The sequence below is a fragment of the Saimiri boliviensis genome, chromosome 9 (assembly GCF_048565385.1).
Source record: "Saimiri boliviensis isolate mSaiBol1 chromosome 9, mSaiBol1.pri, whole genome shotgun sequence".
Taxonomy (NCBI): Eukaryota; Metazoa; Chordata; class Mammalia; order Primates; family Cebidae; genus Saimiri; species Saimiri boliviensis.
Genome location: NC_133457.1, coordinates 93,043,055 through 93,057,021, shown reverse-complemented (window position 1 = coordinate 93,057,021; position 13,967 = coordinate 93,043,055). Strand labels below are relative to the sequence as shown.

General features: G+C 57.0%; 1 protein-coding gene across 8 annotated transcripts; it reads right to left on the bottom strand.

Annotated features, from left to right (window-relative positions):
- Positions 1–2,443: 2,443 nt before the first annotated feature.
- On the bottom strand, positions 2,444–13,476 carry LZTS3 (leucine zipper tumor suppressor family member 3). 8 transcript variants are annotated; one of them, XM_010351802.3, is made up of 5 exons: positions 13,382–13,476; positions 7,512–7,736; positions 6,493–6,969; positions 5,304–6,167; positions 2,444–4,970 (listed from the first exon to the last, which is right to left on the bottom strand). In XM_010351802.3, exons 3-5 carry the CDS (start codon positions 6,949–6,951, stop codon positions 4,272–4,274), a joined length of 2,022 nt encoding a protein of 673 aa, XP_010350104.1. In that variant the 5' UTR covers positions 6,952–6,969; positions 7,512–7,736; positions 13,382–13,476; the 3' UTR covers positions 2,444–4,271. The 8 variants fall into 8 exon arrangements, with proteins under 8 accessions (XP_010350104.1, XP_010350103.1, XP_010350101.1 ...); XM_010351801.3 differs by having other exon boundaries at positions 7,552–7,736; XM_010351799.3 differs by having other exon boundaries at positions 7,574–7,736.
- Between the last annotated feature and the right edge of the window lie 491 nt (positions 13,477–13,967).

The following is a 13,967-nucleotide window of genomic DNA, read 5'->3' as shown; positions in this document are numbered from 1 at the left end:
CTTAGACCCGGCGTGGTGGCTCGCACCTGTAATCCCAGCACTTGGGAGGCCAAGGTGGGCGGATCACCTGAGGTCGGGATTGCGAGACTACCTTGGCCAACACGGTGAAACCCTGTCTCTACTAAAAATACGAAGATTAGCCAGGCATGGTGGTGCACGCCTATAATCCAGCTCTTCAGGAGGTCGAGGCAGGAGAATCATTTGAACCCGGGAGGTGGAGGTTGCAGTGAACCGAGATTGTGCCACTGCACTCCAGCCTGGGCAACAGAGCAAGACTCCATCTTCAAAAAAAAAAAAAAAAAAGTAGCTTAGACACAGGTTCAAATCTGAGGACCACCGCTCAGGGTTTTTTGGCCTTGGGAAGTCACATAAATTCATTATTATTATTATTATTATTATTATTATTATTATTATTCATAGAGACGAGAGTGGCAGTGTCTTCCTACGTTTCCCAGGCTGGTTTCAAACTCCTGGGCTCATGCAATATTCCTGCCTCAGCCTCCCAAAGTGCTGGGATTACAGGTATGAGCCACTGCACCCAGCTCACATAAATTCTCTAAGCCTGTACAGTGAGAAAAACAATGCCTGTATTTATTTACTTTTATTTATTTATTTTGAGACAGAGTCTTGCTCCATTGCCCAGTTCGGAGTTCAATGGTGCAATCATGGTTCACTGCAGCCTCAACCTCCTGGGTTCAAGTGATTCTCCTGCCTCAGCCTCCTGAGTGGCTAAGACCACAGGCGTGCATCACCACACCCGGCTAATTTTAACAATGCATTGGCCAGGTGGCTCAAACCTGTAATCCCAGCACTTTGGGAGGCCAAGGCGGGCGGATCACCTGAGGTCGGGAGTTCCAGACCAGCCTGACCAACATGGAGAAACCCCATATCTACTAAAAATACAAAATTAGTGGGGCATGGTGCTGCATGCCTGTAATCCCAGCTACTTGGGAGGCTGAGGCAGGAGAATTGCTTGAACCCGGGAGGCGGAGGTTGTGGTGAGCCAAGATCCTGCCATTGCACTCCAGTCTGGGCAACAAGAGCGAAACTCCGTCTCAAAAACAAAAAAGGAGGGCTGGGTCCTACTGGGTACATATACTGACACAGCTGTCAGTATAGGCATAGGTGCCTAAACAAGAAAAAGACTCTACTAAGCCTCTACCTATCAGGAAGGCCTGGCCCCAGGCTGCCATTCCTGAGAGCAGTTGAGATCTGCTTATCAGGGTTTTCATATCTTGTCAATGCCTTGGCTCTACCAGTCCACACATCCTAAGGGCTGTGAGGGAGAGTGTGAAATCATTTTCCCTCCAGGGCACTATCTTGTCAGGAAGCCAAAATCACTGCAGGGAGAACACGTCCCTGAAAGGAGGTGCAAGCCTGGCGTCCCAACTCCTGAGCTCTGGAAACAGCGCTGTTTGAATATCTGGAGCCCCAGACCACAGACACTACTGCTTGGGGAGTGTTCTCTCACTCAGGCCAGACCAGGGCAAACACTGTTCGTTGCTATGACTCTGTCCTTGCCAGTAGAACTCAGAGAAGGCAGAGAGCCTACCCCCAAGGAATGAACCATGTTTGGTCCCAGGCAGCCATGACAATCCTGTTTCTCTTTGTAATACTCAATTTCCCATTCTCCCTTGAAGTGGGAGGAGCATGTGACTCAGTTCTGGCCAACAGGACTTAAAGTGAAGGGTCCTGGGAAAGCAGGCCACTTTCGTGATAAAGTGGGGTAGCCTCAAGGCCTTCACGGAGCTGTGGCAGCCACCTTGTGGTAAGAAGGAAACAATATGCTAAGGATGGGACAGTGGAAGGCTGAAAATCTAGGTCCCCAATGATCCAACAACCATGACACCCACTTCCCGATTTCTTGTCAGGTTGGGGAAAAATAAACCATTCTTTGAGGTCCTACATGTTCCTTATAGCAGAATGCGTTCTTGATTGTGGTGCTTTGAGAGGATGACAGAAGAAAGTGTTGTAAAGGAAGCTCTCTGCTGCGCAGCACCCTTGGGTCCCTTTGCCTTTAGGGCTTCACCATTAACTGCAAACCTGTTCTCAGTCTTCATGTCTACATGTTCAGCCTGCAAATCTGCCAGTTGCTATAGGGTGGCTTAGGCGACTGCAGGCTGCATCTGGCTGTCCTGTGTCACCTGTTTTCTGATTAGCAGCTTAGTGTCCAGATTCTGAGACAGAACCAGCTTGAAATCCCTTTGACAACAGTCTAAGGTGAAGAGAAAGACCCACTGGGCAAAAGCGTTGAACCACGACTCTTCCTGAGCAACATGGCAGAGCTTGGGCTTTGGGCCAACCTCCTGGCATGGGCCAGTGAGCACCTCCCGTCTTATGCTTCCTCTGGGGAATCTGTTTACTCCTTTTGCCCCCTGTCCCCTACCCAGGCCTCATCTCCCACACCTGCAAAGACACCAGCAGGCCAAAGAATACCACTAAAGAGGCTTTTTCCATTTTATTTCTTTGGGAAAGGAAAACAAAAAGTCTTTCCATCACATATGGTAGAGATATATATTTATATATATTTGTATATAATTTCTTTTGTGGTTGGACGTCCCAAAGCTGAGTCTGTTCATATTTTTTTTTCTATTTTTTTTTTCTTACTAATGCCTTCTCTTCTCCCTGCCCCTGTGGCCTAGGCCCAGGTTCTAGGGCAGGTGCAGTGAGGGGTAAATGGAATGGGCAGTGGTTGCCAGGGTGGCCTCCCACCCAGCTCTGAGAACTGGTGAGGACCACCCAGAAGGGCTGTGCAGAGGGTTAGAGGCCACACAGAGGGGCACTCATGTTTTTGTGGGGGATGCACAGCTCATTAAACAGTCACCAGTCATGGGAGGAGGCTGGTCAGGGGCTGGGGGACTTGCTCACAGTAGTTGCCAGCTCTCTCCACCCTGCCCCCCCATACTCAGTCTTGGGGGTGGGAGGAAGAGAGTGAAAAAGAGAAATATAAGGGCTGAGGGCCAAGCCTCCTCCAATTTTTATTGCTGGTGAATTAGAAATTTGCTTTTCCCTTCCTGTCTTGGGGAGATGGACTCTGAGAGGGCCCCAAGAGGAGGAACTGACATTGGCTGACCTAACCCCTCATGCCAGGCCTACCCTGGGCAGATGCGGAGCCACCTCAGGGTGCCAGGAACCTCTCCGGTCAGCCTTGTTCTTCAAGGGCAATCACATCCAACCCTCCCCCTGCCCCTGAAACAAGGGCCTGCGGCTCAGACTTGGGCCAGTGGAGCTGGGAAGTGGGTAGTGCACCAAAGGTCAAGCAGAATTTTCTACTGAAAGAAAAGGTGAGACTCTGGGGAAGAGGCTGCCTAGGAAGATGATATGCTGAGCATGAAAGCAGAAAGAGGCTGGGGAATATAGTGCGGGAAGACATCACAGACACTCATCTGACCTCAGAAACTGGTCGAGGAGAGTGCCTGAGAGGCAGGTAGCACTTAATAGCTGTATTAGAGCCGGACGGTGGCCCTGGGTGTGGGGTCAGTCAAGCAGATGGGGCTGTTGCCCTGCGGGATCCTGGCCAGAAGGGTGAGGGTAGAGTCGAGAAGCCGTCAGGCAACCCTTCCCAAGAACAGGAGGGCAGATCTTCCCTAGGTGCTGGACTTCCAGCCCCAGCCCTCCCCTGCCGCAACACACACACAGGGACACACACTCACGACCAGGCCAGGCTCTGAGGCCTGAGCCCAAGAGACCTTCGTGGGGGAGGGACTGGGCAAGTAGCCCTCTCAACCACAGGCAGGCCATCTGCTCCCACTTGTCCTGCCAATCTACCCAGGGAGGGAGAGGACTACAGGAAGGAGAGAGGTCAGGAGCCCAGGGTCTGTCAGTTTCAGCAAACCCAGTGCAGGCCTCCTCAGGCTCCTTTGGCCTAGGAGGTGAGCACAGTGAGCATCACTAGACACAGGGGGGCCAACAGTAGCAGCCCAAATCCCCAGAAGGACTGGGGCACCTCATCACTGCAGGCCTGCTGCCTCTATCTCCAACAAGGGGGTGCCAAGAAAGGGAGCATGACTCCCCCACCACCTAGAATCGCCCTCACTTGCCCTGCCCTCCCCCTATTCCCTTCTTTTAGGAGGGTCCGAGTGGGCTGCCACAGGGGCAGTGCTGGAGCTGGGAGGGCAGGTGGGGAGGGAGGAACCTGGTCACAGCTGCTTAGAGAACCTCTTTGGTCTGGGGATATGGAGTCTATGGGGAAAAGAGGTGGAGGGGAGGGGACACTGGGGACTCTGGCCTTTTGACAGCACATTTGTCATAAGGCCGAGTGCCCAGGTCGATCAGATTTCTGTGGATTCAATGCGCTCGAGGCGGGAGGGGGTCCATGCCTTCTTCTCCTCGCCATGTTGGGGAGTGGGCGTGCTCGCGCCCCCTGCGGCCCCACGCTCCCGCAGCCGGCGCTCCAGCTGCTGGTTGCGCTGGTACATCTCTACGTAGCTCAGCTGCAGCTGCTTCTGGTACTCGATCACCTTCTCCTTCTCCTCCAGCCACACGCGGCGTTCCTCTGCGAAGCTGGCACCCTGGCGCTCCCGGGCCCGCCGCTCAGCGGCCAGCTCCGCCTGCAGCCGCCCCACCTCCCGCCGCAGGGCCCGCGTCCCGCTCTCCCCGCCGGCTTCCGCCTCCCCATCCACGGAAACCAAGGAGGCGGCGGCAGCCACCCCGGCCTGACGGCGCATCTTAGCCTCGTCGCTTTCGCAGGTGGCCAGCGCATCCTGTGGCTCGGCCGGGTCCACGGGAGTCAGCGCCGGCTTGATGCAGGCGGCAGGCAGCTCGCCCTCGCCCAGCTCCAGGCTGGCCTGCTTGCTGCTGAAGGAGTCCCGCAGGCTGAGCAGCTGCTCCTCCTTCTCCCGCAGCGAGGCCCGGCCCTCCCGCAGCTGCGAGCGCAGCCCCACGATCTCACTCAATTTCTGCGACACATCCGCCTGCGAGTCCTTCAGCTGCTGCTTCAGGAGGGAGATCTCGCCAGCCTTCTGGCACACCTGGGCAGGAACAGGTGAGAGGAGAAGCCGGGTCAAGGCAGAGCTCTGCTCACCCCAACCCAACCGCCAGATCTGGAGCCAGGGGCACCAAGATTCCCGGAGCAGGCTCAGCCCCTCATCAGCAGCAATGCCCCTGATTCCCTGCCTGGACTCAGGATGGACATGTCTCACTCAGCCTGGGGATGGCCTCCGGTCCTCACAGACACTCCCAATTGATTTTTGTCCCCCCTGCTCCTTTCATCGCCCGTTATAATAGTGAGGGGTAACTGCTCTGGGATTTCCCAGAAGGACAGAAGGGAGGCAGAGAGGGAGGCCCAGATCGCCAGCCCGCACCTCCCACTTAGTTTCCTCCATCCGGGGCAGGAAGTCGGCCTGCTCCTTCTGGCAGGCGGCCACCTTGTCCTCCAGCTCTTCCCGCTGCCGCATCAGCCGGGCCGCCTCCTCCTGCAGCTGCTTCTTGTCCTGCTGCAGCCGCAGCACCTGCAGCTGTAGGCCCTGCTGGGCACGCTGGGCACGGCGGGCCACCTGCTGTAGCTTCCCGCTGCAGCCCTGCCGCAGCTCGGCCAGCTCCCGCTCCCACGCCTTCTGCCGCTCCTCCAGCACCTGGGCCACCGCCGCCTCGCTCTGCTCCAGGCTGCGACGCAGAGCTGCCACCTCCTGCTCCTTCTCCCACAGCCGCTCCTCCAGCTCCTGGATGAGTGCACTGGGCGAGGGCGGTGAGCAGGCCGCAAACGGCAGGCCTCCACCTCCGCCCTCCCCAGAGCCCAGGTGGCCTGGCCGCCCCATGGATGATGATGACCCGCTCTTGCTGGAGGCCCGTCCACTATCAGAGGTCCCCAGGTCCTGGTAGCCCGACCCCCCACCGCTGCTGCCACCACTGCCACTACCATAGCTGGCAGTGCCAATGCGGTTGATGTGGCTGGTGGAGGCACTGAGGGGCGCCAGGTGCTGGCTATAGCTGGAGCTGTAGGTGGGCAGGCTGGTGAGGGAGTTCCGGCCTGAGTCTGAGAGGCCGCTCCCACTCCCACCCGCTGGAGTCATGGTCCGACACTTGTCCAGTCCGCCTTTGAGGCCACCAGGGCCCTGTCGTCCCTCAGGAGTCCCATTGGTCTGCGGAGGGCACAAGTTCTGCATGGAGTGGAAATTCTTGGGTACGACAGGCTTGAAGGCTGATGGCCGGACTAGTGGCTCTGAGCACTGCAGGAAAGGCAGGAAGGGGCTGGGCATCAGGATGAGGCCTTGGCCTTGGCCCAGGCTCTTCCCTCTGGTAGAGACTTGGCCAGCCCCACCTCCCACCCCTACTGGATCTCCATCCTGAGGTCCCCCAACTGGGGTTCTACCTCTTGGCTCCCTGAAGCCAGATCCCTGTCCTGGATCCAGGCCCCTAGTCCATGACTCCTCAGCCCAGCCTCCATCCTGCCCCCACAACCCAACCTCCAAGAAGGCCTGCTTTGCCTTCCTCTCTGCATTGCCTCCCACCCCCAGAAAAAGGCTGTGAGGGTCTCAGGCCCAGGGGACTGACCTGGTCTAGCTTGCCAGAGGTGGCCAGGAGCTTAGGTGGGTGGCTGGGCTCACGATACTGCGGTGGGGCTTTGTCGCTGCCACCACTGCTGCTGCTGCCACCGCTGCTGCCAACTACGTTGCCACAGACATCAGTGTGGTCACTGCCCCGCAGCTCGCCATTGAGGTAGAGGGAGTTGGCGAGAGCCTTGTCCTCTGACGGGTAGCGGCCCGGCCTCTCCCTGCTGGCCCCACTGCTGCTGCCTCGGGGGCCAGGGAAACTGCCCTGGCTGCCCCCACCCCCTGTACGGGTGCCCACGCTCTTCATGGCAAACTCCTGGGCATGGGCCACCCCGCTGCCCACACTGCCCATGGCCAGGCGGGGATCCGGGGGTCCAAGCTCAGAGGGCCGTGGGGCAAAGGCCAAGAGAGGATCCCGCCCTGGGTCAGCTCGCACAGGCAGTGTCTCCAGCTTCGCCATGACTAAGCCAGGAGGGCACTGTGGGCACAGGTGGGAAGGTAGAGATAGGTCAGACCCCACTCCTACTCCCATCACCCCAGCCAAGTCAACCCAGCACCCCTCTGCCCCTCAGTGTCCCCTTCCCTACAATGGGTACAAAGAGTTCCCAGGCAACCAAGTTGAAGGAATAGGGCTGGAATAAAAGAGAGAACTTGAAAATGGGGCTGCCTATTGCCCACCTGATAAAGCCCAACCCCCAGGGCTCCATGCACATAGCCCCCAGCACAGCTCAGCTCAGCTCCACATTCCATTCCTAAACTCTGGCCTTAGCCCCACCGTGCCCATGAGCTTCCCAGGCTCAGTGGTCCTCTTCTCAACTCTTTGCTGCAACTCCAGAATTTTGGGATTCTCCATCCTGGGTCTGGCCCCCTAATATCCTAACCTCATGGGCTGGAGAAATAGGGTTGGAAACGGAGAAAAGTGTCTGAATCTAACAGGGAACCACCTCAGAAGCCAGGGGACGGAGAGAAAGATACACCTATCCAAAAATTGAGGGTGGGGGTCCTTCACAGCCCCCTAACCTAAGGAGTTGCAGTCAGGGCAGAAGTGGAAGCTCACTACCAGCGCAGGCTTCTCTCCTTGCCTTTCCAAGGGGGTGAGGGGCCGACGGATCCTCAAGCCTGGGACCCTCCGAGGCCCGGTCTGCAGGGGCCATGTGCCTCACTCTCGCAGTCGGGGCTCGGCCCAAACCAGCTGCGCGACTTTGGAGGGGCCGACTGAGCCATCCTGGACTGCAGTTTTCTCCTCTGCGAAATGGGAGGAATGAAGGACCTACCTTGCGAGGCTGCTGCGTGCCAGGCGCCCCGACGCGACAGGCGCCGGAGGAAACGGGGGACTTGGGGAGGATGGGTAGGCGGCGCACATCTGGGTAGCGGGTGGGCGCCGCTAAGGGTACGCCCTGTCCCCCACGGACGGACGGGGGCAGCGGCAGCAGCAGGTGGCAGGACCGCCCTCCCGGAGGTCTTCCCAGCTCGGCCGCACCAGGGCCCTGACAAGAGGGGGCCTCCTTCCCGGGATCAGCCCTCAGCAGAGGTCTCGGGGCTGGCTGAGGCCGGGGCAGGGGACGCAGTGGCGCCAGCTGCTGGCGCTGACGGAGCCTCCCTCCGGGCCTGCGTTTCTCACAGGTGGGCGGGGGGAGGGGGCAGGGGCGGGGTTGCGCACCCTGCAGTGCCCCCAAGGATCCGGCGCATGCTGAACCCGCTAAGAATTCACTGCCACCAGGAAGACTTCCTGGATTACTCCCCTCTCCCGCTCCCAGTGGACTTTGACCCTGCTCAGTTTACTGTGAAGCCCTCTGAGCCCTTCTTGTGGGTGCGCGTCCCCGGCCACCAAGGCCGGCCCACAGGCGCAGGGGGAGCCAGGCCTCGGATTACTTGTGCTCAGGGAGGCCCTGCTTCCTCGTTCCTTTGTCTCAGGTTTGCACCTGGGAACACCTGGCCCCAGAGATCTGCATAATGAAGCCAGGCAGAGGCACCAGGCAGTGTCTGCCTCGGTTAGATCCTCAAATAAGTGTGTGGGAAATGGGAGCGGACGCCCTTCAGACCTTTTCCTGCTACTCCCTCCATAAACCAGGCAGGGAGCCCTCCTTCCCTTCAAGGTTAAGAGGTCCATGTGGCACCCTGTGGTCCCACAGACCATCTACCCAGCTGCCCAGTTCTAATGCTGTGTCCTTACCCCAGACCAAGGGAACCTGACAAAACTATTGTCCTTCAGTAGTCTTCTGGCCCCCACACCAGGAATGAGAGTCCTAGGTTGTTGGAAAGTTCACTACCAAGCCTGAGCACTGTCTCTGCAGAATTCCATTCTTAGCGTCTGTCCCCACAGATGTGGAGAAGAGCACTTTGCCACCCTCCTCCTTTGGGCCCATGTGTCCCCATAAGCAAGGGCCAGGACTAGGGTGAGACCAGAGAGCCACATAGGGCACAAGTGAAGGGTGCAATCAGCAAGTGCACAGCCCTGAGGGTGACAGTCTCCTTCCCTTGGTGCCTTGGGTGCCTCTCTGGCCTCACTCTAGTCCCTCTTCTGCCTCCACTCCCCAGCATACTCCAGCCCACTATGCCTCAGCCCTGCAACCCCCTCCTACCTTAAATATGCCCCCCCCTTCCGTTGCCATCTCTGGGTACAATGTAGGGAGCAGCTGGGGACTGGGAGGATGAAAGCTGAAAGGCCCAAAGCTCCAAACCAGTAGGAAAGCCTGGGCAGGGTTTGGGAAAGAAGAACTGGCAAAATTTCATACAGATGAGGTCAGGCGGTAGGGACAAGGGAGGACTCTGGACTGGGTACCACGGTGGTGTGTAACACTTTTAACATAGGGGAGACTGCTCGGGGAAAAGAGGTGTTTTGGGAAACAACAGAGGAAGATACCTCCCAAGCACTAGATGGAGGCCAGGTGAGGTAGCTCATGCCTGTAATCCCAGCACTTTCGGAGGCCAAGGTGAGCAGATCACTTGAGGCCAAGAGTTCAAGACCAGCCTGGCCAACTTGGTGAAACCCTGTCTCTACTAAAAATACAAAAATTAGTTTGGCGTGGTGTGCACTACTGTAATCCCAGATACTTAGGAGGCTGAGACACAAGAATCCCTTGAACCCTGGCGGCGGAGGTTGCAGTGAGCTGTGATTGCGCCATTGCACTCCAATCTGGGTGACAGAGTGAGACTCTGTCTCAAAAAAAAAAAAAAAAAAAAAAAAAAAAGCACTAGATGGAGAGAGATTGAGATCATCAGTTTTCAAGGGTGCTGGGGGTGGGGCCCAGCATTGAGCCAGGGAGCAAAGGCCCAGAAGTCTGGGAGGCAGTCTGGGAGCAGGAAAATGGCTGAAAGAAGGTAGACCCAAAGGCCAAGATTGAGGGAGTTCAAGAATGTGGGGACAGTTTCCAGTGTTAAAAATAACAAGGCCAGGTAACACTGGGATTGAAGAGTGTTTGGCGATTTGGGAGCTGGAGACATCGCTGATATCTATCAGGATGGTTTCCGAAAAGTGGTACAAGGGCCAGATGCAGTGGCTCACATCTGTAATCCCAGCACTTTGGGAGGCCAAGTCAGGCAGATCACTTGAGGTCAGGAGTTTGAGACCAGCCTGGCCAACACAGTGAAACCCCATCTCTACTAAAAATACAAAAAATTATAGGGCATGGTGCGCACCTATAATCCCAGCTACTCAGGAGGCTGAGGTAGGAGAATCACTGGAACCGGGGAGGCAGAGGTTGCCATCAGCTGAGATCCTGCACTCTAGCCTGGGAGACAGAGTGAGACTCTGTCTAAAAAAAAAAAAAAAAAAAAAAAAAAGCCAGGCTCTGTTGCTGACACCTGTAATCTCAGCACTTTGGGAGGTCAAGGCGGGTGGATCAAGAGATAGAGACCATCCTGGCTAACATGGTGAAACCCCCATCTTTACTAAAAATACAAAAAAAAAAAAAAAAAATTAGCTGGGCATGCCTGTAGTCCCAGCTACTCAGGAGGCTGAGGCAGGAGAATCACTTGAACCCGGGAGGCACAGGTTGCAGTGAGCCGAGATCACACCACTGTACTCCAGCAGGGGTGACAGATCAAGACTCCCTCTTAAAAGAAACAAATAAATACAACAAAACAAAACAAAAAAAAAGTGGTACAAAACAAAGGCAGTCCATAAGACTAGAGGAGTACAGAGAAGGAGACGGCAGAGTTCATGCTAAAAGAGAAGGGAGTCATATAAGGAGGTTTGAGATTCTAGGGCTTTTTGATTTTAAAATTAACCATGGGCCGGGAGTGGTGGCTCAAGCCTGTAATCCCAGCACTTTGGGAGGCCGAGGCGGGTGGATCACAAGGTCAAGAGACCATCCTGGTCAACATGGTGAAACCCCGTCTCTACTAAAAATACAAAACATTAGCTGAGCATGGTGGTGCATGCCTGTAATCCCAGCTACTCAGGAGGCTGAGGCAGAAGAATTGCTTGAACCCAGGAGGCGGAGGTTGTGGTGAGCCAAGATCGCGCCATTGCACTCCAACCTGGGTAACAAGAGTGAAACTCCATCTCAAAAAAAAAAAAAAAAAAAATTAACCATGGTAGTAGAAACCTGAGTGTGTTAATATGCCGAAGGAAGGTGCCAATAGTGAGGTGAAAGATCTAGGCAAGGGGCTAGCAAAGTGGCTGCACCAGAGACCTGGGTCTGGCCAAAAATAAACCTCAACGGTGATCATGGTGATCTTGAGTGACAGGGTATAATGTTTGGGAAGGTGCTTGGTAAACTATAAGGGGCAGTACAAACATGTAGTACTAACTTCTCTGAGATCAGGACAGGACAATCTGAGCATAGGTTGGGGCTATTTGTATGCCACTTTGCCCTACTGTTTCTCTACAATGTGTGTAGTTCCCAGCCAGTCTCAGACACCTAGTCATGGATGGAAACAAGGTCCCAGGACCATTGTCCTGAGGCTCCTTTCTCTGTGCTCTACCTGGGGAATGCTTGACTGTCAACCCACAGAAGCTCTCTCTGGAGCCTCACTCCCTAAAGAGCTTCTTGCCATAATTGTAACCTGTCATGGTTAACCCCTTGTAAGCATGCCCTGCCCCTTGTCTCTCCTAAGCTTTGGCTGCTGCACCTTCTTTCCACAAAATCCCAGCAGGGCATTGGCAGGACAAGGAAAGGGATGTTTCCCTGATAAGCAGGAACTGAACAGAGAGGAAAGATCAGGGTCCTGAACTGGTCCAGGTAACTGAGCTTTAGTCTGCAAAGGCAGCCTCCTGGTATCAGTGCACCACCCTGGGATGAGGGCCTGTTGCCCGACTGCCTCGATCTCTGTCACCTCAGCCCTCAGTGCCTGGGGCATTATACACAGTATAGCGTCATGGAGGAGCCAAACGGACTCTACCTGAAGGTTACATGTATAGGTACTTTCGACCCACGGTGACCACCCAGCGCCCCCCCAACCTGTGTCTCTCCCAAAGCTAGGAACACTTGGGGTCTCAGAGGCCCCAACCCCAGCCCATTCTATCTCCTAAAAATCTCTAGCCAGCCCCTCCATCCAGTACCCCAGCTGGGGTCTCCTCACTGGACTTTCTTTTCTTACACTCCCTCCCCCAGGCAGCTGCCAGGGGACACATTCTAAAGGGCAAAGCTGATCTTGTCCCTGCTCTGTCCAAATCACTCCATGAGCAGGACCAAGTACAGTAGACAGAGGTCTGGCAGAATCAGCTCCAAGTGTAAATCCCACCTCGACTGATTAGGAGTGCAACCTCATGCAGGTTATTTCACCTCGGGTTCTCACATCTACCTTACAAGCATTTTAAGAAGTAAATGTATTATGGGTAAAATGCCTGGTATTCCTCTTGGCCCCCAGAACCAGAGCAGAGCTTGCAGCAGGGTCTGCAAGGCCTCTCCTGATGCCCCTCCTCCATCTCCCCTGACCTGAGCCCCTCTCTACTTCACACACAAGCTCTTCCTAGCTCTCTGTGCCCATCCTACATGCTTTTAGGCCAGTCCGAACGCTGGCTTCAGGCTTCAGGATAGCATCCCTGATCTCCAACCCCTAGAGGGGCCGTCTTGGAACATTTGGCTCAGAACACCCCAGGGGGTTTCACTCTGAGGCCTCCCCGGGGCTGGCCTGTAGGTTTCCCAGGGGCACAGATGGCAGAGTCCTGGGGGTCTCTGGGCCCTGCACCAAGGAAATACAGGGCAAATGACTGTGGGAATGCTAGTTATGGGCAATGTAAAGAGGCAGTGACTCCGGGCAGGGAGATCAGGAGGGGTTTCCAGAAAGCAGGACTGAGGGAGGAAAGGGATCGGTGGGGGGGGGGGCATGCAGGGCTTTTGGGGTGCAGAGATATCCAGAACTTCTTGATTGGGATGAGTGAGGGGAGATCCATCTTCCCTCGGTGGCCTAAGCACTGGCCAGGGAATGGGCCCATCGCCTAGCTCCCGGCTCTGATGAAGCCGGTGTTTCAGGACTGAGGGGGCCGAGAGCGTCCCCCCCACACCCCGAGCACTCACACGCGCGCACACATGAGCCTCTGCTGGGGGTGGGGGTCGCCATTTACCAGCAGCCCACGGCCCGCAGAGCCAACTGATAGAGAACCCAGCCACAGGCCACAGGACCTGGGGGTCCCTGCAGTGGGGGAAATCCCGCCCGCACTTCCCCAGGCTCCCCACCAACGCGTGTGGCCCCGGGGGGCGGGGCGCAGAGGGAAGAGGTGACATAATCCGAGCCGCACCCCCTCCGGCCGCCACCTCCCCCCAGGCCGGGCGAAGCATCCATGACATCATCGGTCTCCTCTCCGCTCCCCTCCCCCTTGGGACCCCAGCAGCGGGACGCGCCCCCTACCCAGTCTGAGTGCGGTCTGACGTGCCGCGCAGTGCAGCAGGCACCGCGGCAGATCGGAGCCAGGAGGGATGCCACGATGGGCCTGCCTCACTTACTCGCTGCCTCAGGGTCCGGCGCAGGGTCTCCGACTCGGACGCCACGGGTCCCGCTCGCTGGCGCAGCCCGAAGCCCGCCCGGCTGGGCGCGCGGCGCGGGCCCGGATCCGCTCCGCGCCCCTCCTGCTCCCCGCCCGGGCCCCGCCCACCAGCGGCTGCGGCAAACGCGAGCCCGCCCTCAGGCCACGCCCCCGGGGGCAGCCAATGCCCGGGTTGGGGCGGGGCGTGGCGCCTTAACCCCTTCTTCGCTGCGCCCCGCCCGCGCGTGGGACCCCCTTCTCCCCCCGCCTCGCCCTCTCTAGGGCGCAGCAAATCCGCCACTAGCCCCTCCGCTGGTCGCTCGTTACCCTCCAGGCCCTTGGGCTTGGACTCAGTCCTACTCGTTCCTCTGCAACAAATCCAATGGAATCGCGCCCTCCCTGCATCCCACGTCTAGGAAGAGGGGGAGGAGTCCCTCTTGCTTGGGGGAAGGGGCTCCCGACTCGGAGCCCCGAGCCCCATTCCTCTCCCGCGCCAGCTATTCCGGACGCGGCCTCCCAGCGGATGCCTTGAGACCTTGCAAGTCTGCTACGTAGGGTCGGGACCA